This window comes from Crinia signifera, chromosome 6 (assembly GCF_055691185.1).
Source record: "Crinia signifera chromosome 6, ASM5569118v1, whole genome shotgun sequence".
NCBI classification, from domain to species: domain Eukaryota; kingdom Metazoa; phylum Chordata; class Amphibia; order Anura; family Myobatrachidae; genus Crinia; species Crinia signifera.
Window position 1 is genome coordinate 126,194,504 of NC_139222.1, and position 26,917 is coordinate 126,221,420.

At 37.1% G+C, this 26,917-nt stretch overlaps 4 protein-coding genes and 1 long non-coding RNA gene across 5 annotated transcripts in view; 4 read left to right on the forward strand and 1 right to left on the reverse strand.

Moving 5' to 3' along the window:
* The first annotated feature begins 1,308 nt into the window (after window positions 1-1,308).
* Window positions 1,309-26,917, forward strand: part of HOXB3 (homeobox B3) — a 41,556-nt gene continuing 15,947 nt past the window's right edge. The window contains exons 1-2 of the mRNA XM_083147056.1: window positions 1,309-1,646; window positions 24,475-24,658. The gene's annotated coding sequence lies outside the window, so the exon portion shown is untranslated. The remainder of the gene's footprint in view (window positions 1,647-24,474; window positions 24,659-26,917) is intronic.
* LOC146008124 (uncharacterized) overlaps window positions 3,732-26,917 on the reverse strand; it is a 204,980-nt gene continuing 181,794 nt past the window's right edge. Inside the window, exon 3 of the long non-coding RNA XR_014444462.1 lies at window positions 3,732-4,521. This is a non-coding gene — a long non-coding RNA (uncharacterized LOC146008124). The remainder of the gene's footprint in view (window positions 4,522-26,917) is intronic.
* On the forward strand, window positions 5,547-8,863 carry HOXB6 (homeobox B6). Its single transcript, XM_083147064.1, has 2 exons — window positions 5,547-6,315; window positions 7,691-8,863. Exons 1-2 carry the CDS (start codon window positions 5,904-5,906, stop codon window positions 7,945-7,947), a joined length of 669 nt encoding a protein of 222 aa, XP_083003190.1. The 5' UTR covers window positions 5,547-5,903; the 3' UTR covers window positions 7,948-8,863.
* Window positions 9,721-11,625, forward strand: HOXB5 (homeobox B5). Its single transcript, XM_083147063.1, has 2 exons — window positions 9,721-10,327; window positions 10,781-11,625. Exons 1-2 carry the CDS (start codon window positions 9,874-9,876, stop codon window positions 11,026-11,028), a joined length of 702 nt encoding a protein of 233 aa, XP_083003189.1. The 5' UTR covers window positions 9,721-9,873; the 3' UTR covers window positions 11,029-11,625.
* On the forward strand, window positions 21,001-23,781 carry HOXB4 (homeobox B4). Its single transcript, XM_083147062.1, has 2 exons — window positions 21,001-21,729; window positions 22,246-23,781. The coding sequence occupies exons 1-2, from the start codon at window positions 21,330-21,332 to the stop codon at window positions 22,548-22,550; spliced, it is 705 nt and encodes a 234-aa protein (XP_083003188.1). The 5' UTR covers window positions 21,001-21,329; the 3' UTR covers window positions 22,551-23,781.

Sequence of the window (26,917 nt, forward strand, 5' to 3'; positions counted from 1 at the left end):
ATACATACATACATACATACATACATACATACATACATACATACATACATAGGTAGATGTATTTAAATGGTTAATTTTCGATTAAGGAAATTTACCAACAAATGTGTTTATTCTGCGCACAAGTACTTTTTTATAATACTATGGGCAATTGAAAATAACTGCCAATTAAACTGTACTAAGAAAATTTCTCAGCTCTCAAGTACAATAAACTTCATTAAAATACTATGGTTGAAAGATTAGTCCTTCAAAATATCTTGGTGTAAATGGCCCAGGGTAAAATACAAAAGAGAAAAGAAATAAAAAGAAAGAAAGAAAAAAAGAAAGAATTAAAGAGAAAGAAGGAAGGAATCAGTCTCTATTTTCTGAATTGCTTACACTAGCCAAGTCTAAAGATTTAAAAATGTGTCGAAATAATAACATGAAATCCCATAACAGTGAGGGGTACCGTGGTTACATAGAAAGGACATCCACACAACACGAGCTAAATCGTTGTTTTATTTTATTATTTATATTTCATAAATGCTTTCGATTTTCTATGAGCACTGTATTTATGTTGTTGTTCCTTTAATGTAACAAAAATTGCCGCGCTGCATTCCGGCATACTAAGCACAAGACAAGAAATGTATGCAGTATGTGCGAATGTGTGTGTGTGTGTGTGTGTGTGTGTGTGTGTGTGTATATATATATATATATATATATATATATATATATATATATACGTATATGTGTGTATGTATGTATGTATATATATGTATGTATGCAGTATGTGCGAATGTGTGTGTGTATATATATATATATAAATATATATATGTATGTATGTGTATGTATGTATGTATATATATATGTATGTATGTATTTATATGTATCTCTGTGTATATATGTATGTATATATATATATATATATATATATATATATATATATATATATATATATATATATATATATATATACACAAACTGAAATGTATATTTAGAGATCACCGGCAGAGACTTTCACTGTACCTGGTATTGTCATATGACAGCCCTAGCAGCGGACACAAGAAAGAAAGAAAAAACCACATCCGCCTCTTGTTCAGTCATATAAGTCTCCGAGAACTGCAATATTCTCCTTTTAGAGAAAAAAATGGCGGCGGAGAAAGGGCTGCACTTAAAGCAGTCATGAAGAAATGCAATAAATTCCTTGTTGTTTTATGAAAATTTACAACTTTGTGTTAGAAGTTTATGAGTGGCTGGGTCCTGGGATTGGCCAGGGCCGGTCATGTGGACCTGTAGCCGTGAACATGAACTTTTATCATTTCCCATGTGGTTATATTGCACCAGTCTTTCGGCCACCGCACCTTGGGTAGGATCAGTGTCTCCTCCAGGGCTCCTGTCTCCTGTCCTGTGTGTAGGAATAAGTGATCCTTGTGATGGGTAGGAGCACATCCACAACCATGCTGAAGAGTGCAGCAGGAAGATGGAGGAGAATGAAGGAGGACAGTGGAGGCGCTGCAAGATTACAACAGCATTTCTCACACAGGGCACTTGCTCCATTTGTAGACAAATGACAGAAATCTAAAAGCAATCACAAGACATGTAGGAGAAGGGACTGAACTCATCTTGGCTCGATTCAGAGGCTAAAAATAAGACGCACCTGCCATGCAAAGGTAAGAAAGACATTCGTTCTATGCAGTCACACAGATGCCATGTACACCATACCTACCGAGTGACCTAACACAGCAACAGATTATTACAGGAATACCTGCAGAACATAGCTGTTCACTCTCTCACAGACACACACACACACACACACACACACACACACACACACACACACACACACACACACACACCGTGACTGTGTGTATGTGTGTTTGTATGTATATGTGTATCTATATGTCTGTCTATGTCTTTAATGTTGTTTACAATTTAAATATATTTGTGTATAGAGGGATAGATTATACATAGAAATAATATAAGACAGCTAAAATGATTGTTATCCAATGTCATATATGTCAACAATAACTGTAACGCACTCTCCATATTGCAGCCATTGCTGTAACGTGATCTGAATACACAAGTTATAAGCAATTGCGCAGTTTACAGCCGGGCATTTTTTACAGGTACTGGTGCATGGCGAAATAGAAGTACTCGGTTCCAAAAGAATTTAAAAGCATATATATTCGTTGTGTTTAGATATAAATATATACCCTACATTGTGTGGTTATCTAATATTGTATTCGATGTGTTGTTGAGTGACAATATATCCGTTATGCATATAGATAGATAGATAGATAGATAGATAGATAGATAGATAGATAGATAGATAGATAGATAGATAGATAGATAAAACGCACACAGGTATAAAATCCTTCTAATTACGTATATATCTGACAATGTTTGTGTGTGTGTATTATTTATCTATCAATCAATCTATCTATCTATAGATAGATAGATAGATAGATAGATAGATAGATAGATAGATAATTAGATGGCTTTTAAAGAGCTCCCCTGCTGATATGTTAATTAGTATATTATTATGTTTCTTTTAGTTTCATTCAATAAATCTTCACATCACAATTAATAATTAGTACGAGTTAAATTTAAGTCAAATGTTTCCTAAAATCCATTTGTGGATTCTATTTTACTTGATGCAATTATGAAGTAATTTGTATACCATGGCCAGTGTGTTAATTTGTAGTAAATTGGGTTACTGATCAGTATTCCAAGCACATATCTCTTTTCCTCTACCTTACTTACATTAGTCTGAGATAGGTTTTGTTGAAAAGCTTGGGAGTTGCAGAATTTAGCTAAAACATATGATCTGCCGCCATCTACCGACAGACTACAGTAATTACATGTATGGTTAGGCGCAATATGGTGGTACCATTACAAATCTAATGGAACCACTAGTTTTAATTTTTTAAAAAATATATATTACAATAATCTTTACATTAAACGAATAATCATTAATTGTTATTGATATGATATTGCTATAAATGAGAGTAGACCCTTGGCTGCAACACTTTTTCTTTTCTTTTTAGCGAATACAGTCACGCAATTTAAAATATTCTTCCCGTGTGGGGGGGATAAAAATCAGAGATAGAGTGAAAAAGAGAGACGATGTGTATATATATATATATATATATATATATATATATATATATATATATATATATATATATATATATATATATATATATATATACTGAACAATATTATTACATAACAATAAATATTCTAAGCACATATGTCTGCTAGCGCACATGTTGTGTAAACTTATTTACATTGGAACTATATATTGCCGGAGAGCGGAGATGTATTCTTATGGTTGGTTGATTTGCTATGGCTGTAATCAGGAACAGACACGACGGATTTCAGGCCTGTTTTACTTCTGGTTTTCTTTGCAGTAAAATTACAAAGCATTTCCAAAGTCGTTTTATGGCAGCAATAAGTTTCTAAAGTGAGGACCCTGCTGCGAACTCACTTAATTTCCTTCCAAAGAATCCAACAGGGACTTCAAAAATCACAGTGTTTGTTCGCATGTACTAGGGAGAAAATACTCAGGAAATGCTTATGTTTCCTTTTGCTGGTGCTTTTTACTTTGATATTTGGGAATTTAGGGAACGTCTAGAGCAAATCTACTGAATCCTACACTGTGCCAAATACAGCAAAATATGTACAGTATCAGCTTTCCTTTATACACGTTCTATCCCACTTTTGTAGTATAAATTACGGAAGGACGAGACACGTTAACATTTGCAAACGATATTTTATTAGGTTGAAATGTATCACCATCAACATAACATGGGGGTGTTTATCACAGTGCACAGCCGGATTACAAAACATGAAGTTATTTCAAACGACAATTTCACACCATTTACAGATGTCTCTGACTGGGTATCTGATACACACAAAGTAAGAAAACAGTGTATGTATCAGATACTGTAAAAACTAATCTGTAATAGATCACAACAGCATAAAATGACAGCAGCAAACAAAACGCTGGAACGGGCCAAACATTATTATTATTATTATTATTATTATTATTATTATTATTATTATTATCCCTTATTTATATGGAGTCACAAGGCTTCTGCAGCGCCCAACATAGTAATAAATAAATTAACGATAGAAGAAAAACAGGGACTTATAGTACAAGACAATGTAGGGAAAGTACACGAAGTAAGCACCATAATGGCCGAAGTTGAGGGCCTAGGTGCATTGCAATATCGAAAGTATACTGATATAAAATGTGTATATACCAAATACTTCATGTTAGGTATTATGAAACGTTGCAGACAGAATTCTCCTCTGCAGACCCGGGGACTGATGTCTGACCAGTCCGTATTACTCACTTCTTTCATTCGATATTGTGCAGTTTCTTCATAAATTCTGAATGTTACAGTCACTATTGTTTCCATATACCCTCGGAAGTGTGGGGAATGGATGTCGGCAATGTATAATTATTATATTGTTCCCGAAAAATCGTCACACTGAAATAAAGTTCCTCGATTTGTTGAGAAAACAAAGATACTCCCCCTGCAACAAAAAGAACATAAAGTTTATAGATTAGTTTGCACGCTTATTTATACTGTACACATTGTTTGGGTACTGTGTGTATATGCATATGTGTGTGTGTCTATCTATGTATCTATCTTTATGTTTATATATATGTGTGAGTGTACATACATACATACATACATACATACATACATATATACACACACACACACACACACACACACATATAGATAGATATTTATACACAATAATCACACACACAAATATATATATATATATATATATATATATATATATATATATATATATGCTTAGGTACATTTGTTTATAGATAGATAGATAGATAGATAGATAGATAGATAGATAGATAGATAGATAGATAGATCGATAGATAGATAGATAAACGATAATAATAAACAATAATAAATCATGCTAATAATTATAATAATAATAAGAGATAAAATATATAGCTATCCCAACACCCACTACAATTCTTGTGGCAGTTGATAGCATTTCCCGTTCACTCTCTTACTTGTGGTGCAAACATAACAAATCCATTGACATATGTAGTTTTCGAGAAGAATAGTTAAGCATGAGGTGAGCACTTGTTAATTTATAGTTTGAAACCTTGAGATTAGAGACAATCGATAGACGCATTATTTAGCCCTTGAACTAACAAAAAAGTGAAGCCCATGGAGTGTCAGCCATAGATTCTGTCAGCTAACGCCGGATAAACAATGAGCGCAAGTTGCGTTTCTGAGACAGATTTCCAGAGAAAGCTCTCCTGGTATACAGTATACTGTGTTATATTCCGGAGTGCTGGTCCCAGGATATGTGCGGAAAGCTCACAAGACCTGTGTCATTAGAACTAAATTGTTTGCTGCAATTTGATTCTGTGTATCAATATGTATCTTCACGTTATGTTCATTTTTAATCTATTTCCTCAGAAATAAGTCATCAGGAACTTGTCCTTTCTACAAATGTAAGGAGTGTGTCTCACATTAACATAGTCGTGATTTCATTAATAGGTGGGCGGCGGTGGGGAGGGGGGATAACTTTTTGCCCAGCATTGTTGTAAACCTGCATATAGAAATAGTTTGTATTCATTTCAGTGATATGAAGTGAGGATTATTTCGTTGTATTTCTCTAGAAAGGCTGGTGGTTTGCTCAGAGGGTCCCTGGTGCAATGGAAGCCCCTCTCGGGTGCTATTTCGCAATCTCAGACGCTCGCTATTGGTCAGTATGTGATCATATGCCTCTATTTCCTTCTGTCCCTCACTGGCACCCGGCCATCCCCCTTCAGCTAAAACCCAATCTCCGATAAACTACTAATAGCTAAACCACTTGGACTATAAAACACAACAAATCATAAAGCCAGGAAGGACTACAGCCTCCTCCCAATGAGTTCCTATTTTGTCAACTCCACTTTCCCGGTAACTCTGCCTGGTGGGCAGGAACCCTTCCTAGGACAGATCCCGTTATATTCCTCAAGCTATGCGGATCCTCTAAGACATTATTCTGCGAGCTATGGGGCCTCTGGAGTCCAGGAAAAGGGATATGCTTCATCCTCCTACTACCAGCAGGCTAATGGGGCATACAGCCGGACAGCCGCCTGTGACTATGGCGCAGCTGGATTTTTTAGGGACAAGGAAGCTTCCTGCGCTATGTCCTCCCTGGATGAACAGTCTCAGTATAACCATGAGCAGCGCAAACCGGACTGTGCGCACAGCAAGTTGCTCTACGAAGATCAGGACGACGCAAAGTGTCCCACCCCAGTATACCCCTGGATGCAGAGGATGAATTCCTGTAACAGTAAGTTCGTTTCAACTTCAGTTTCTTCTGCTCACATTACTTCTTCCCCATTTGCAAGAAGAGTTGAGGCAGCCATAAATCACATAAGCTCCAGCAGCCAAATGTGCATGTTGTTTGATACCATGCCATGGAGGCTCAGCTAGTCTGCCTCTCTCTCTCCCTCCCTTATTACATCAATTTATCCAATTGCTCATTTTACTTGTGTACTGTTTAACAGCATTGCACTATACATCATTACTGTACATAGTCTTTCGTGTTGGTAGCCACGTCTTCATTTAGTGTTGTCTGAGTGCACCCTCATTTCTGTATACTCCACATTACAATGTTATCCAATCTATCCTTTTCCGCCTCTCTCTCTCTCTCTCTCTCTCTCTCTCTCTCTCTCTCTCTCTCTCTCTCTCTCTCTCTCTCTCTCTCTCTCTCTCTCTCTCTCTCTCTCTCGCAATCGTGTTGCAATCATAAATACCTATAAGCATGCCTTACGTACATATTATAAACATTTAAAGGCATGCGTAATAATTGCAATGAATGTTTGGTGTAATGAAGCACTCCCAGAAGATCCTTAAGCTTAGTGACTTATTACCAGTTTAAGTGCAATTCCCCCTCAGTCCTGGAGTGAGGGGTCCCCACATTTCTGTGCTGTTTGTTTTCCTGTAAGGTTGTACCTACTACCCATTACTCAGGGTATAAAGTGCTGAATCCATTAATGCACAGCTTGTGACGATCAATACATTTCATTATCACTTAAATGTTCAAATCTATTATTGTAACCGGCTACAGCAAACCAAGGAACAGCTTGATATTTCATACAACAGCAACTATTGCTCTGTAGAGGCAGATTTTAGCCTCACAGTCAATAATGACGCCATACCATCTCCCTTTCTACAAGTGTGTATGCAAGTTATGCACAAGCTATGCACATTGGACTTGTATACCTAGTAATACAATGTTACATATTACCCATTATTCAATGCACATTTATTATACCATATTTTACTCCAAGCACCAATAGCGTGCAGTTGATGAATATAGGTGCAGTTAATTATCTATTAAACAATCCCAAATCATAAGAAGTTGTTATCAAATAAAAAGACTCTTAGTCACTCAATATTTTATTCATTTACACACACGCATAATGATATAGATAGAGAGATAGATAGATAGATAGATAGATAGATAGATAGATAGATAGATAGATAGATCCAAGCTTCTGTAAAAAGTCCCCCACCCCATGTAGCCATTATGTTATACTGTTATACAAGCAACAGATTACATAAACACCCAAATTGTGAGCTGTCACATTGCTTTAGAAGATTCCTGCAATAAATAGATTGTAGGCCGAGTTTTCTCAAATATGTCACTTTATTATACACAGGTTCGGCTTTTGGGCCCAGTGGGCGAAGAGGGCGACAAACCTACACCAGATACCAGACTCTGGAGCTGGAGAAAGAATTTCACTTTAACCGCTACTTGACCAGGAGACGCAGAATAGAGATTGCGCACTCCCTGTGCCTGACTGAGCGTCAGATCAAGATATGGTTCCAGAACAGGAGGATGAAGTGGAAAAAGGAGAGTAAATTGCTCAACTCTTCCCTGCCGAGTGCAGGAGAGGACGAGAAAGCCGCAGAATGACGCTGTCACATAGCGACAGTATAAAGGCGCCACAATCCTTGTATCTTGAATAAATTATTGTTGCACAGGACTTGTAAAGAAAAGCTAGGAAACGCTAGTGACTCAGAATATCCGTATTATGACTACCTACATGTCTGAATCTCGTCGGGTTGCAATACTGGAGTACACATCTAAGTAATATATATATATATATATATATATATATATATATATATACACACACACACACACACACACACACACACACAACTTGTCTAGGTGTTACATGCACGATTTGGCATATTGATTTTGTTGTCTAGTGTATATTTATGTCTACTGAAAAGTACAATTACTACCTAGAAATGAATTGTGAAATGTTCTATTTTTATTATAATGGGGGTTTTTTTGTTTGTTATTTTTAGTGTGTCACTTTTGTTATTTTTTTATTCTGTATATTTGTAGTTTGTATGGGGATTGGCCTAGTGATATGAAATGTTAATTACAAGGACCTCTGCTAGCTAATAATAGTGAATGGACACAAATATCCCATAAAAAGCAGACGCATGTCCAGAGCGTTGTTATACTACAAGCACAATAGTCTTATGTCTGTATTTTGTAGCACACCACCCCTGGGAATTCAGACTTACCAAACATCCGTTCTAATTAAACACTGTCTGTGTTCCTGCACTTTCCCAACATTGAAATGAGGAGTACAGTATTAGAAGTCAGGAGAAAATGACTGTACCAGCTCAGCGTCTGAATAGCCCTGTAATCCAATTCTCTTCTGCACTAAAGATGCAGCTTGTCTGGGATATTTGATTAAATGTTGTTGACAATGAATACTTGTGGTTTATTTTCTCTGTATATTTAGCATTATGGATTAAAATATCGTATTACCTGATGGGAATAAAATATTGCATTTCTATGAAGAAACAAATTAAGATCGTATCTGATTTTTTTTAAAAAGTCTTATTGTTTTTAATTTAGCTATTTATTCCAATACATTTGCATTACATTTATTAATTAAATTGTAAAATTATATTACAATAATGCTATGTGGAGCTTAGCCTAAGGCAATATACACAAACATTAAATATGGTCATTTACATTCAATCAATATTCTGAATGAAAAAAAATCACTTCATCATAATTGCCACAACTAATATTTTAAAATATGAAAAATTAATTATATGACCATTTTTTTCTAGCAATATTGGATGGTCTCATGGATGGGGATTGTTCACCGGTGTGAGCAAATATAGAACTCATCTTACTTGCTATTATACAGATAAACCTGTCTGTTTTACTGATTGGTTAAACAAAAAATATAGTATTTTTATGTACAACGAAATCACGTGGCAATTTTATTAAAACAGAACTATTAATATATAATGTATTGTTATAGGTGTATACAGGCTGCTTCTTATTGCCCACTTTGGCTTCTATGAAATTCGAAAAGGCTCAAAATAAAACACAGACTGCAATATTTTTTTTTATTGTAATTTTGAGTTATTATATTGTAAGAAAGACGTTTTTATTCAGAAATATAGAAATATATGAACGAAGGGCACCTAATGGGTTATTTTCAGGGTGTGTACAAAGATGCTATCCTCCGTAATTCCGGTAGGTGGCGCAGTCTGCCAACAGGCAGCTCACAGCTTCCCAGGGACTTTTTTTTTTTTTTTTTGGAAGCTGCACATTGACTTGGGCCTAACGATTCTCAGATCGTCATTATTTGTAACCATAGAGCATGAATTACCTCTTGAGGTCATCAGTGAGAATTTACGACTGGTCAACAAAAGCACGTGATTTCCAAACGCACCCACACCCCCATATTTGGCCGCATACATAGCAAAGCGAAGTACAGTGCATTGCTATAATTCATTAATACATCATAAATCGTCAGGCGCGGGGTGATCCACAAATCAAGTCTCCAAAATCACCCAAATGAGTTCCTACTTTGTGAACTCGTTCTCAGGGCGCTATTCTAATGGCCCCGACTACCATGTGTTAAATTATGGCACTGGCAGCAGCAATGGCATGGACCTGAGCGTCAGCCGGGAAGCCGCTTCCAGCAGCCACTATGGGGAGAGCACGGGAGGCTTCCCAGTCCAGGAGAGCAGGTTCAGAGCCGCCTCCAGCTGTCCCCTCTCCTCCCCAGAGTCCCAGAGCCACGGGGGAAAGAGCGAGCAGCAGGTCCCCTCCGACCCGGCTACCTCCGGCAGCAGCCACTTCACAGAGGTGGAGGAGACCAGCGCGTCCTCAGACCCCGAGGAAGCCACCCCGAGGGGAAGCGCGTCCAGGGCACAGGCAGAGTGCAGCCCCCCCGGAGCTGCCGCCGCCGCAGACGGACAGACCCCCCAGATATTCCCCTGGATGAGGAAGCTGCACATCAGTCACGGTACCGATGCTTTTTACTTTCAATTTCACAGGGGGGCGAGGAGAGGGATCTAATGGATTCTGCTATGGTGCAGGGGGATAAGACCTAATATAAATGTAGAATATTGCATGCTGAGTGTATTTGTGCAGCACATGCAAGTGGTGTAATTATCTCACATTGCCATATACATAGCGGCACGTATGTGCTATTTTTAATGACATGTAGCAAGATGTGACCTTGGTTATCGTTCAATGAGGTCAAAATATGGAATAAAATAATCAATGTGGCGGATTTAGGAAGTGAAAGAAGGGATTGACTGAAAAAACGAGTATATTTGGGGAAGATGGGTGCATGGTGGAGAAGATATCTGGGAGGACAGTAAGGGCTGAATTGGGAAGGCAGGTGTAGGGCATAGAATGGGGGTTGTTGTGGTTCTGTACTCTGAATAATGCCTCCATGCTCCTCACCACTTAGATATGACAGGTCCGGACGGGAAGCGGGCGAGGACAGCCTACACCCGGTACCAGACCCTGGAGCTGGAGAAGGAGTTCCACTTCAATAGGTACCTGACCCGCAGGCGTCGCATTGAAATCGCACACGCCCTGTGCCTGTCCGAACGACAGATCAAGATCTGGTTCCAGAACAGGAGGATGAAATGGAAAAAAGATAATAAACTGAAAAGTATGAGCCTGGCCACGGCAGGGAGTGCCTTCCAGCCTTGATGGGGGCTCTGCACACTACTCCCAGGACTCTACCCATGGTACCCAACTGGGACACCTCTTGTGGCACTTTCTGGGGCTCTTGGCATGTCGAGTATAAGGACAATGGTGGCTCCTGCCTAGGACTACATCCCATCTCCTTATCATTTCTAGCTGTGTACAGTGCGCTCAGTCGCTGTGACGTCCTAAATGTTTGTGACTGTAAGATACTGCTGCTTTCATGGACTACATAGCATGTTTATCCGAGCTCTTAAACGTTCTAACTTATTTATATTTGATGATAATAATTATTATAATAATAAAAGCTGTCAAACCGTTTACAGTTTTTTGTTTTGTTTTGTTTTGTTCTTTAATGTGTTTTTTTGTTTCCCAGAACAAGTAGGCTATTGATGCACTAAAACCCACTCACGTTGTGTTATTCCAGTGTCAGGGATGTGTTCTTGCTTGATATTTTTGTGTTTCGCTAATTGTTATCTTACTGCAAGGTTGACTCATCCTGTTGTCACCAATAAGTGTTGGGGGGAGTAAGTGACATGTTGTCTATTATAGGTACCTGCATTGTTTGGTTGCCTGGGGAATTGCCAATCCGTTTTTTTTGTATTTGTACTAATAAAAAAAAAAAAATCTCTTGATTGTGAGACAAGTGTAATCTGTTCCCATATGTTTCTTTCCTATGACGATATTTTGTTTTCGATCTGTGGGACATTGAGGAGTATTTATGTAAAAATCTATTTAAAAAGACCGCTCCAGAATCAGAGGATGATTCTCCTCTGGGTAACCACTCACCCAGGAGAGGGGCAGTAATGTTCTGATGCTGGCAAAGTTAGGCAAGAGACGTACAAAACTTTCTCAAACTTCCCAAACTACATACTGTAGCACTGACCCGACTCTATCTTTTCCAAAAAGTCCTAAACAAACAGCACATACAGACATACACCTAGTAATACAACTTAATGTACTATTACTAACCTTTAGAACTATTAAAAGTAGAAATGAAGATATAACACTTACCTCAAATCTGCACAGTTTTAGGCCATCTGAAGAACTCTTAGCTTAGGGCAGTCTAAAATCCCATTCCCCAATGCTATTTTTGCAGAGGCAAACTACACCCAAAGTAGGTATGACATTTACATGTCAAATGGGTACGGTTTTATCTAGAAGTTAGATCGTAAAAATGGCCCAGACCTCAGACAGATACCCCCTCACTGGCTCTCAAAAGTCACGTGAGCTCCATAAACTTAGGTTTATGGTTTTAGGGAGTTGACAATGTACAATATATTTCACATTCTCCACAATGTTAAGTGACAGTTTAACTGGCTTGTGAGGGACGCAGCCAGTGAGTATTTCAGCAGATGAGCTGCTACAGGGAATGGCAGACAGTGCAGGTTTTGCTGCTCACTGCAGAGGACCAGGCTCTCGCGAAAAAAAAGTAAGTTTCACATCACTACCCTTTAGCATCCCTAAAAACTGTCAAAATATTAGTGTGTCAACTTTCTGGACATGAGATCCTCAAGTATATAATGGTACACAGCCGTGTATTAATGGGAGGGTAGTTCTTCAAATGATTAATGATATAGAAAAAAACAATCTAGACTATATGTAAGGTATGGATAATCTATGGATCTATCTATCTATCTATCTATCTAACTATCTATATATCTGCTAGTTATTTGAAATTACTTGCTGCTTGTATAGGGTAATTTAATTCTACACAAAAACAATGTGAATTTAGTAATGTGTTGGTTTTAGCGAGTAATGCACAGATAACTGTAAAAATATGCCAATATCCTAATTTGTCCAAAATCACTGTGAATATATATGACTATGGAATGTACTAGTTAATATTCATAGCAAATAACTGTTATTATGTTAGAATTTTGAGATTTTTGACGTCTCCAGACTAGAACACAGCACGGCTATATATATATATATATATATATATATATATATATATATATATATATATATATATATATATATATATATATATATATATATATATATATATATATATATGTATATATATATATATATATGTATATATATATAAATATAAAATACACACCCATCTACTAAAGACGTGTGATATTTCGCTGCGGCAGTTGAGTGCAGCACATAGACATTTTATTGAATAATCATATAATAATAATCGGTTAATTTATTTATTTTGTTAATAGGAAAGGCAACATTTTAAAAATATTGGTGTCATGTAATAATTGTAAAGTTATATATAATAATCTCCGAATACAGCAGAAAAATATAACATCTGTCAAGGACTCCTTAGTCCTATTCCCAAAGTTCACTCCTCTGCAATGAGACATGGATTTTGTAAGGAATTACAAATGACAAATCGTCTGAGAGGTTCTTTTAACGAGTCAAATTACACATGTATGAGAAAGGAACTCACTAAAGTTGATGTTAGATGAATTTGGATCCTGTAGGCATATATCTGTCCTGTTGGTTTTGGTTCATATTCATATAAACGTGCGAACAATAGGCGTATAGATGTGGGGGTCACTATATAGTGTGTGTGTGTGTGTGTGTGTGTGTGTGTGTTTATATATATATATATATATATATATATATATATATACACACACATGTATAGACACACCCACACCCACATATATAGTGTGTGTGTGTGTGTGTGTGTGTGTGTGTGTGTGTGTGTGTGTTTATGTGTGTATTGATGACTGCGGTAGGATGAGGTGCTGCCTGTCAGGCGGATGGGGTGTTGCAGAAGAACACAGGAAGGATGGGATATGACCGTGCCGACGGAAAGGCATTCTCACAAGTTTACTACTTGTTTCCTCTTTGCATAGCAGTTTTATTTCTTCTATGTATTGTAGCCGGTGCTATGATATTATACTGTATATCCAACACAAAGCGATGTCACCTGAACATTGCTCAGTTCAAAAAACCACAACCTCCCTAATCGATTGTAAACCAATTATGATACATATATTTGTACGTATATTCTAACGCATTTCACTATTTACACCTGTAATTTAAGTATGCTTCCAAGCTTGACGTGTTTGTATCGGAGGATCAATACCAAGTGGGTGTTTGTTACATTAGTATTAATTACGATGGCCCCACTTCCACTTCCTTATTTCTGCTACTGGAGGTAACATTATAACAGTACACAGAATCCTGATGAACTTTAGACCTGGGTTCGTGCACTGCAGAGCGTGTACTGCGCCAGATGCTCTGCATGAGAAAATCGCAGTGCGTCACTCATACTGCAGCACATCTTTGGACTTTTCACCTCGCAGCCTGGTTGTTGTGAGCCTGAACCCTTGTTCACCTTTCCTATATCACAATTCTGCTGAGAATTAACATTTCTATAATTACCAAACTGTCTTTTCCCCTCTTAACACGAGAGAAGTTTGTGAATTGAAATGTGTGCGATGTTTTATATGCTTGTAAGTGAGGTGATTGAAATATGGTAAACGATTTAATTAGGAATATCAAATGAAAAGCAAAGGGGCACAAATGAGTTGAAAAAGCACAGCTATTCTAAACGATTAAATCGCCATTTTAGCAGTATAATGGGGTTTGCATGCTGAATGGGAAAAGCGGTGCACATCAATTATTCATAGAGAGAGGGATCATTGCGAGGTCAGCAGTCTGGTGCAGGGAACAGCACCAAACACAGATCAACCTCCTCTGCCGGGAAGTACACCCGCAAGGGGCACTCTGCAAGCGACGTTACAGGACGCTGACTCCCTAATGCATGTTACAGGAGTCAATATACCAATAACTATGATATGTAATTGTGTACAATTCAAGAAATTATTTATCTGAATTAGCACCAGTCCAATATCTATCCCATCTCCCACCACAGTATATGAGTTTATCTTAAACATACATATAGCTGAGATCTGATTTAGCATAAATAAGGGGCTAAGTTCAATGCAGTCACGGTTATTGGGGTTGACAGCGAGATTACTTCACTTGCACTACCCGATACTGGCCAGTAGAGCCCGCTTTAGACCAAGTTCATAGGCAGTATTGAGCCAAAGACATTCACTGACCATTCTGCTTTGTTACAAGCTCCCATAAGAGTAAAGCACAGAATTCTGGCATAGGAACATAGACAATTACACACAACTACTACAAAAAGTACATACAAATGTCACAATATCTACTATTATTATTATTATTATTATTATTATTATTATTATTATTATTATTATTATCATTATTGTTATTCATTACCCATGATTGACGTTGATGCTACGCAGAGAAGTGGAGTTAGTAAAAGTATCCTTGTATGTTGCTTTTTTTTGTACTTTGTGTAATTAATTCTGTACATTATTAATATAATTATAATATATATATATTTTTCTTTCTGGAGAAAATTATCCAGAGCGAGAGAAAGAGAGCAATGGAGATGAATCATGATGTATAATGTCTGCCTCCGCCCTAGGGCAGGCCGACAGGGGCTTGTTAGTACCATATTATACTGCAGGAGGTCAAGAAGTGGAGGGTCAAAAGTTTACCCTGTGGATCAATGCTGTACTGGAACAGATCTAGTGCACTTATACACACCAGTGACTTCAAGAAACACATACTTTGCTGTAGATCCCTTTTATTATTTGGTACAGGACACCTATATGTCTATACTTATTGCTTTCCATTCAGCGTACTTCTTATATAAAGCTCACACATTTTCACTGCAATAGTTGTTCCAGTGAACTTATTAAATAAGGTTTACACTCAGTGCTTGGATCCAGTGTACTTCTTTTATAAAGAAAGAACACTCACTGATATAGATTCAGGCTTCATCTAATATAAATCGCACTATACTTAATTCTAGAGATCAGTGAACATCTTATACTGTATAAAGCGCACATTCACTGCTATAAATCAAGTATACGTCATATAAAAATGACAATTATACTCACGGCACATGGGCACATACACTCATTGCCATAGATCTGGTGTACTTCTGATATGAATTCCACATCTACGCACTTCTACAAGTGTAATGTACACCTCATATAAAGCACAGACTCACTTCTGCAGATTACATTTAATTCTTAAATTACATTTACTTCTTATACTAAGCCCACACTAACTGCTATAAATCCAGTCTACTTCTTATATAATATAGATCCAGTGTACCCCCCCCCCCCCCCTCTCTCTCTCTCTCTCTCTCTCTCAAACACACACACACACACACACACACTTTACACACTGCTATAGATGTAGTACACCCGCATATACTCACTTCGTAAGATCCTACACACGGTTCTATTGTTCTTATAAAGGTGACATATGCTATAGATCCCATGTAATTATAATATAATGCACTCGTTGCTTTACATTCAGTTGGCTTCTTATTGAAAGCACACTCACAGTACAGTAACTATCCGGATTACTGCTTATATTAAGTTCACATATCAGCAGTGTTCTAGATCTAGTTTACTTCTGATAAAACACACAAATATAGTCGCTACTATAGGCCCAGTATGTTTCTTATAATAAAAAACAAACAAAAAAAAAAAAACCTTTCACTGCTACTGATCCAATGTACAACTTACACAAATCACACATATATTTTCAGCACATTTACACTCACTGCTATGGCTTTAGAACAAGGATAGAGAACCTTCGGCCCTCCAGCTGTTGCGGAACTACACAACCCAGCATGCCTTGTTACAGTTTTGCTATGTGGCCATGCTACAACTGTTGCAGGGCATGCTGGGATGTGTAGTTCAACAACAGCTGGAGGGCCGAAGGATCCCCATCCCTGCTTTCGAAAGTGAATTTATGTAAATTACACACAGACACTTTTTGCTACAAACCTAGTCCATTACTTATATAATACAACCTATACAACTCAAATAAACGCAATGACACAGTGTCGTTGCACCACATTAAATTACATGTACACAATATTAATAATAAAATATTAAACATATAACAGTTTTACAGAAATTTAATTAACATAGGAGTGTTGAACGAATATTGGACAAATGGCGTTATAATATTACGTTCATGTAAATTTATTTTTATTAAGTCCTGCATGGCAGAAAATCAGGAAACTCACCGAATATTTAAGCTTTTGTTGATGTTTCAATGTACAATCATTTTTTTTTTTGTCAATAAGTCTCCCCCCCCCCCCCCCCCCCCCACCTCAGTACAATCATTTTTGTTTTCTACAAGATCCACGCTGAGACACTGATACTATATAATAACCACACTACTGGGGAGACATAATGGAGGTGGATAAGGAAACCAAGTAATATAGCAGCAACACTAGTCTGGATTCGAATTGCAATAGTGTAGATACCAAATTATATATTTGTAATATCACTGACAAACCATCTTGGAAAAAGAAACCTGGAACTAAACAAGAAATGCTATCATATGAGTTACAATTGCCTTTCTCTATTCTAGTCTGCCAGGAAATCTGAAACAAACATAAAACGTATAATACAAACAAAGTGACATTCTTAATTAAAATACAAACCTACTATTAGATTATTAATAAAACGATGTAGATTTCTGAAGAAACAATTTTAAGACTTTTCTTGTATTTTTATTTAAATAGGTGTGGGTGTGTGTGTGTGTGTGTGTGTGTGTGTGTGTGTGTGTGTGTGTGTGTGTGTGTGTGTGTGTGTGTGTGTGTGTGTGTGTTACCTTAAGCCCTGAACACATGGTGAGAAATTGGCTAATCGACAATTTTAACTAAGCAATTTTGATTAGATGCACAAGAGATTTGGGCTAGATGCACTGGAGATTTTGACTAAGCGATTTTGACTAAGTGATGATAGTCTATAATCTAGTCAATATTGCCTTTCCTGTACAGTCTATCTATGCTAAGGAATCTATTACGAAAGGATATTAACTAAAGGGGTGTACACACAGAGAACTTTTAACAGGAGATTTTGACTAGATAGTCAAAATCTCCTAGAAGGTTAGACAAAATCTCCCTATTATTCACCTGCTTAGTCAATATTGTCTAGCAGAATTTGTTTAGCATAGATTGACTTTGCAGGCAAGGAAATTTTGACTAGATCATAGAGTATCATTGCTTAGACAAAATCGCTTAGTCAAAATCTCCAGTGCATCTAGCCAAAATCTGTCCAGAAATTGCTTAGTCAAAATTGTCCATTAGTTAAAATCTCCCCGTGTGTACACACACCCTTAAGCAGGGAAAAAACTGGGAGACTGGCTAATCTTCTAAGAGATTTTGACTAGTCAAACTGCCCTGGCAAAATCTAACAGTGTGTACACCCCTTACATTTACCTGCATTAAAGTAGTACTGTAGGGGCTGGGTGGGCATAAGTAATACAAAAATGGCATGAGATAGATAGAAACAGATAGATAGAAATATATAGATAGATAGATAGATAGATAGATAGATAGATAGATAGATAGATAGATAGATAGATAGATAGATAGATAGTGTATATATTTCATCATGCTTGAATGCATGATCTACAAATGCCTGAATGCATGTAGCAGTCCTTGCTGTGCAGAGTGGGAGAGGCCAGGGCAGGGTGAAACGTAGGTCACAGCTTGTAACTAATATGAACATGCCAGCGGCAAACACACACACACACACACACACACACACACACACACACACACACACACACACACCACGCCTCGCTGTTTAACAAAGACTGACAAAAGTATGAGATTAATTCCCCTAAAAACTGTGGAACTGTGCGTCATATGTGCTCACAACGCCTGCCACTGGGCGCACCAGGACCAGAGCCATGTAAGACGGCGCTATTGTACGTGATAAGTAAAATCAGGATGAAGAGGATAAGTGCGAGGTATGAGGCACATCCATATGTGTGGTCAACCACTTCAATGTCTTACATTATGGATAAAGGCAGAGAACCCAGGCGGAAGCATGGGCAGGCCGAGGTATGTTGTGGTGGCTAGCACAGAGAGGAGAGGTGAAGCGAGGCACGGCAGGGGGTGGGGGGAGCAGACAGATATAGGACAGGTATAAGGAAATGCAGCATTCCCAGCGCAGGTTGTACATTACTGAGTAATTACATGGCTGATGTGTATATATCTGTAGCAAAATTAGTTTAATCGTGATATAATCCGTAATATTATGTTATGCCACACAAAATGGAAGCTTTCGTGACAAAAGAAAGATGTGGAGGCCTACCTCTGATGTACAGTAGGTGCTAATGTAGGTGCACTCTGAGAGGTGTATTACTGAGGACAAAGGAACTTGACCTTTTAATTTGGTGAGATAGATAGATAGATAGATAGATAGAAAGATAGATAGATAGATAGATAGATAGATAGATAGATAGATAGATAGATAGTAAAGTTGACTTATCTAAAATATTTATCATCTGTTGTTGAAAACATTTCATTTATTTATTAAATTGATATTCAAATTAAGAAAACAACAGTTTAGTTTAGTCTAATTAGGAAGAAATAGCAGTTGTCATTGTTACCACTTTATGATCAGTGTCTCACAAATTTTAGAGACAACGTTCATAAATAAGATTAGCCAATCTCGCCAGTAATGATTGCACTAGGCCATTTAGTGTTATTTTCAGGCATAATTCTCAGTAGGTGAGTCGTGTTTTTTTTTGTAGCTTAATAATAAGCTCATTTGTATTTTTACATTTTAATAAACTCAGAGAGGCCAATTTAATGGTTGGGAAGTGATTAAAATCTGATGATTGAGTAATTTATGCAAGATAAGTGAGACGGTTTCCTAAATACTTAAATAATTACCCAGATAGAACAATGGAGGCATTTGGGTAATAATTGCAGAGATAATTATTTGTTTTTGGCTGTAAAGTTGTAATATATTTTTATTTTTGCTAATTTTTACTTTAATTTGGTCACTCACATTGATGTCTTAATTCAGTTACTTCTGGCCTGTAGAGAAATGATACTTAACGATCACTTATGTCTAATAAGTTGTTAAAAGTTATGGCCAACAATGATTGAAGCTGTCCTACATGTGTATAAAGGTATTTGCAGTGTACACTGCAGAAATGTATGGTATACATTGAATTGCTATATATTGTACTAGATAGATAGATAGATAGATAGATAGATAGATAGATATGCATTTCATTATTTGCATTATAGATTTGTTGAACTATTTCTATGCTTAATTGTAAAATCATCTTGATTTATTGAATAAAATCCTTTCAAATGTTAGCATTACATTATATTAATACAGTAAAAGTAACTTTCTGGGAAAACGCCAATGGATGTGCAGACAACGGGGATCACTTGTCATATTGCCCGTACGCTGGAACAGACAGGAAGAAATAAGGAGATATGTCTGTCTTCTGTATGTACCCTGTAGATCCGAATTTGTGTGAAGACAGTCATTTCACAAATTCGTGTCTGGGGGGATATGCAGTTGACATATACGCAACAGACGCAAAGGGACAGAATATGATGAAAATGGAAATTTCTTGGTTTTCAACTAATCACACTAACCGTGATGTATGCTATGATATTAGCTATTAATGCCCAGTTTATTGTTTTCTTCTTTTCCCTGTTTTGCTGTTAGCCTGGAGTACATTTATACGTTTACACTGCTTTAGGATGATAATTATGGTATTACAATTATTCTTAATTATCTGTAATGAGATATATATATGAGTGCAATGCTTGTACTTTTTATTCGTCAGGAAGTTATTAGTTGTACTACAAATTCGTTCTATTTGTAGCAACTGTGTTCCCATTGCTTACTCTTGAAATAGGCAATTTAATAATGTGCCTAAATGGAATTTAGTAAAGCAAGTATCCCGAATTAGTTGATGAATTTTCTATCGATCCACAGCAAGAGGCATTTGTCTCTGCCAGTTCTTTCTGCAAAACCGTCTGCAGGAACAAGCCAAAGCAGTGCGTCAATTGCAGCCACAAGATCTTTTACATTATTATTTATTTCATTTACTTATTTATTATGCTCGTTTTAAATGAAATATCAGTACATAATATGTATAACGGGCATATGTACTACTTTCTATTGGAAATAGCTAATTATGGGGGCGTGGGCTCATTAGAGTTTAGTTTGCACGTTTAGATAATATTCTTGGGGCCCTAAAATACATTTCGTGGGGTGCGCAATTAGTTACTAGGAAGAGATAACCTGACTGGCGTGTCTTGCTTTATGGAGCACGTTTACTTATCTAAGGATGCTGGGATCAATTCTATTGGCTCCCGGTGTCACATGTTAACCCAACTTTGTTCACTTGACAGTAAGTAGGAGGGTTTAACGAAACAGGAAAACGACTAAGGCTACAGGAATAATTTGTACATGGGTTTTGGGTGCAATTCAAACAAATAAATGGCCATGAGTTCGTTTTTGATCAGCTCCAGTTATGTGGACCCCAAATTTCCACCGTGCGAGGAATACTCCCACAATGATTACCTTCCTAGCCATTCTCCAGCGTATTTCTGCAACCAGAAGAGGGAAAACAGCTTCCAGCATGGGGCGACCTCCCCCCGAACTGCCTGCACCAGTCAGCACTACTCCTGCCCGGGCTCCGGACGCCAGTCTTCCACGCTATCTCCCCGGGCTCATCCCCAAGCAGCACTGCTTCCTGAAGACAAGCATCAGTGTCAAACCACCGTCCCCGGGTCACCTCCGTCCTGCAGCCGAATGTCCTTAGACCATAAACCTACAGAACCCTCCTCTCAGGACCCAGTGGTGTACCCCTGGATGAAGAAGGTGCACATTTCTACTGGTAAGTGTACCAGTTGTCTGAGATCTCAACTAACCCAACACTTGGAAATTGTGTGTCCTTTTAAATTTACGATCTCCTGTTTGCAGGGCAGTATAATTACATCCTCCATAAAATTTTATTGCTTTACTTGGCCAACTGCCTTTGAAGTAGAGTTTACCATCCTCCTCAAATTTCTCCAAATCCCTTTTATGTACTGTGGGCCTTCCTACATTACGTTTTTATGTTTTTTTCTAATTTGTGTTTAAGTAGCAGATTGGGTAAACTTTCACTGCATCCCGTCACTTTAACTTGGGGCTGTAAAAAAAAAAAAAAAGTTACATAGCTCGCATATAACAACCAGGGATATATAAAGAGGTTTAAGACAAACGTGCATTTTTTGTGTGTGTGTGTGTGGGGGGGGGGGGGGGGGGGAGTAGTCAAACACTTTATTTTACAACACTGATTTTGGCATGTTTGATTATTAACTGTCTACACCCTCCAATAACAGAGCCTGTTTTGTTTGTGATTTTCTTACAGTCAGTGCTACTTATTCGGGGGGAGAACCCAAGCGTTCCCGCACAGCCTACACCAGGCAGCAAGTACTGGAGCTGGAAAAGGAGTTTCATTATAATCGCTATCTGACCCGCAGACGCAGAGTAGAGATTGCGCACACATTGCACCTTTCTGAACGTCAGATCAAGATATGGTTCCAAAATAGGAGAATGAAGTGGAAAAAAGATCATAAACTTCCAAATAGCAAAATAAGGTCTAACAACACTTCAAGCATCCAAGTGACTGGGGGTTCCCAGATTCAGGGCAACAGCTCCCCAACAGGCCCTTAAAAAACCTCTACCGATTATTTTTTATTTTAGATATCTTATATGAAACTAGACATTTTCGTTATTTATTTAAAGGAAGCCTGTGCCAAGGGGAAGCAGACTTGACTTTGTTCCTTGCCTCATTCAGGAGAAGTCTGTAGATAGATTTCAGATCTGGAGAAGATAGATCTATGTTTCATCTTTAATCACGCCAAACCCTGGCCCATTTGTCATGTTTACACTGCGGTACAAAGGATGAACCTCGCTTGACAGAACCGACGTTCACTTTAATAAATGAGTCTCCTTCTTCTGGCAGAACTGTATATTCCCTGCCTTTGTGATACAGCAGGACCTTCAGTGTCGGTTCTGACATCCATACACAATACCAGTTACATGTACATTGCCAGGACTGGAGGGGACAGTCACATTTGTTTTAATATTATTGTTGTTCAATAGCTGGTGCTTTCCATCCTTATACATAGCACTCAGTAGGCAATTGTAAACACCTAGCTTTTTTTAAAGTATATTCACTCTTTCATATGTAGAAGTTTGCAGCATCATCAATGGTGACCTGGGGGTGAGATCTTTATAAACTCCAGCTGATATTTCAATCAATCCTACATGTATTTATACGCAGAGATTCATATTAAGGTACTGAGGCAAACAAAGGACAGGAAACATCAGTGATTGTTTCTCAACACTGACTTTGTCGTGGATATTGCTCTTGCTTATTGTAAATAGAATAAAAATAAATATTTTTTCCCTCATGTAAATGTGTGTTTGTGTGTTATACTGTGCTCTAATGGCAACTTGTCCACCTCTGGGTAACTGATGCTTGCAGGAAAGCTTATCGGTACTGTAAGCACTTTTTAGCTGCCTTTTTACAGTTTACTTTGTTCATACAGTACTCAATGTAATGTAATGTAATGTAATGTACACCATTACATACTGACTCGCACTACTCGTTTGCAAATAGCACTTAAGTGAAGCTGAAGGTTTATTTTAAACTTGAGACACCCTTCAATCGTTAATAAAAGAGGTCTCTCACTCTAAAAACCAGCTTCTGCATTTAACGTATTAATGAGATTTTTTTTTTCTGCACAGATGTTTCTCGGTGTTTCCAGGTTTTTCTGTGTGTTTTTATATTACAAAGGAGCTTGGCCACTGCAATAGCTCAAACTCTGACAAGCAAATAGATAATCAAGAAGACAAATGGGTTCTTTTGTGAGACGCGGCCTTGTATTAATTTTCATTTTCTCTTCCTCTTACCGAATTTCAGCTCTGGACTAAATATAATTTTCTTTGTTTTTTTTATTGTTTACACCTTTTTTATAATTTAAAGTTTAAATTGTTGTTATTGATATAATGGCTGTAACAGTGAATCAACAGATTTTAGTCACCATACTTACATACTTACATACATACATACATACATACATACATACAAACATACATACATACGTGTGTATGTATGTATGTATGTATGTATGTATGTATGCATGCATGTATGTATGTGTCTGTATGTATTTGTGTATAAAATATAAATATTTATTTATAAACACATACACCACACACGATATTTTAATTTACTGAAACTATGTAAAAAATATATGAATTGCATGAAGTTATCCTTTGTGAAATACGCAGTGGAAATATAGAAAATATGCCAATATTTTGGTGAATGATGACTATTATTTAACTGAAATAAATATTATTATATGGCAGCAGCTCCTCCATATATTCCTCATTTTGTCTTGGTAAAAAGGGAATAAAAGACGGTCTTTTTGAGGAACAGAATGCACTATGGACAGCTCTTTCAGTTGAATGCAAAGTTCACAAGCATTATTTGTAGTCAGATTCGAAGAAAAATGTGAGAATTATACAGAAAAATCATTAATCACGAGTAAAAGAAAAAAACAACTTATTCCGTGTCTTTGTTATTCAATAGCAAATCTGTCTGGACCGTCTGTTGGGAGAAAAAAAGGTGAAGGCGTCTCCTGGATTCTCCTGAGAAAAATCAGAAGTGCATCTTGTGTGTGCCATTTTATTCTTCCCTTTTACAAATTGGAAAAGTTGTACAAACATGGATTCGAAATGTAAAGCCTCACAAACAGATTCCTGCATCGCTGAAGGTAACACTGCCCTGACAAACGAACATTTTATTTTTTTATGGCCTCCTGTCACTGATATGTGGTGTTTAAAAAACAACAGTCACTTGGAAGTTAATTTGACGGTGATTTAAGTTTATTGCTAACAACAAACTGCCCAACTTGTTTTGCCTATAGACAGTACATTCGTGGTGTGTTTGTGTGTGTGTGTGTGTGTGTGTGTGTGTGTGTGTTTGTGTGTTTGTGTATATATATATATATATATATATATATAAATTATATATATATATATATATATATATATATATAGATAGATAGATAGATACTATCTATATTGTTCGAAAATAATAGTTAAAACAGTGCAACCTCCTCTAAATAATACAATTTTATATATCAGTATTTACACCTACATTTTCGTTCAAACACATGCGAGTGGAGGCTTGTTAGCTGCAACAAACAAGATGCCAATCGTAATTGCTATTTTATTTTCTACACTATAGTTATTGCAGCTCGCTACATAACTCATTAGAAATCATGGGATATTTATAAGAAAGCAACTGTGCTTCCATTTGTGACTCTCCAAGGAGAGGCTTGCTGCTGTTGCCTTGTTTTGGGGTGGATAGTTAAGTAAATAAATAAGCACACACACACACACACACACACACACACACACACACACACACACACACACATATATATATATATATATATAATGTATATATATATATATATATATACACACAGCTATATATATATATATATATATATATATGCGTGTGTATATATGTGTGTGTGTGTGTGTGTGTGTGTGTGTGTGTGTGTGTGTGTGTGTGTGTGTGTGTGTGTGTGTGTGTGTGTGTGTGTGTTGTGTGTGTAATAAGAGTGAGAGGAATGTGGAAAGGAATGAACTGCGGGTTCATCTGCAGGGCAAGCTAGTGTAATAAGCAGAGAATGACCCAGGAAAACCTATGACCTCTGTGAGGCCGGACAGAGCTGTATTTTAACATCTACATAGCGCCCAACTGGAATATAAACTTTAGAAATATCTCTAGAGGGACGATCTAATTTTGTGCACAGTACTGTATGTGTACATTGTGATTCCATGCTGCCCTCTTACATGACATCCATGTAATCTATTTCTATGCGTCATAACAGATTCTGTACAAGTAAAATGTATGTTGTGGTAAACACAGTGCATCTAAAATACTGTTTTGATGTTTTCACAATTGAGTCCTGATTAACAGGGTTACAAGATAGATAGACAGATAGACATATAGACAGATAGATAGATAGATAGATAGATAGATAGATAGATAGATAGATAGATAGGTAGATAGAATGCAGACTTATACATATGAACACAATAGGAACAGTTACTGATATATTACTATTCTAGAAAGTGTTTGAGTTTATTTATTGTACTATATGAATTCTTCCTCTCAGGAATGGGAGATGCAGTATTTATTGTGAGTTGAGGTGGGTTACTTTTTACAAACCAAAGAATGTTATGCATGTGTATTGGGTGAGCAATATTGAGCCCTGAGAAAGTCAGAGACAGAATTGGGTGTGTGAAGAAGAGATAGACAAAACGAATAGCAGAGAGAGAGATTCACTATTGTCTTACAGCCAGGCTGAGGCTCACAGATTTCTCCCAGTCTTCTACCTCAATGACAGATTTATGATGCCCAATAAAACCAGCTTGTTTAAATTCCTAAATCAATCTCCTATGCTCATTAGATAATCTTACCTTTTATCTGTCGGGAAAAAAATGCTTTGAAGCCCTAACCAAAACGTCTGTATTTTTGCCTTGACAATGTGCAGTTTAAAGATGTGGGTTTGTGTGTGTGTGTGTGGGGGGGGGGGGGTTGTTGTATCCCACTATTTTCATCAGTAATACTGTTATTCTGTTATTTTAAATAAATCTTTCATGAAGCAATTATTTTAAGTACATATTACAGTTCACTTATACGACCTGTACATTCCTCTTACACACACAACAAATGATTGCCTAGGCACATATATTGTGTAACATCTACTGGAGTATTCTTTCAATATAGCATCGAAAAATTACATAGTGTGTGTGTGTGCGTTACATATATATATATATATATATATATATATATATATATATATATATATATATATATATATATATATATATACACACACACACATACACACGTTTGCGTATGGAGTGTGAGAAGTACACTGGTGTGGATTTATTGTTTAGCAGAATACTGTATTGTGATTAAATACATATCGTTTAATGTATGCACTATACAA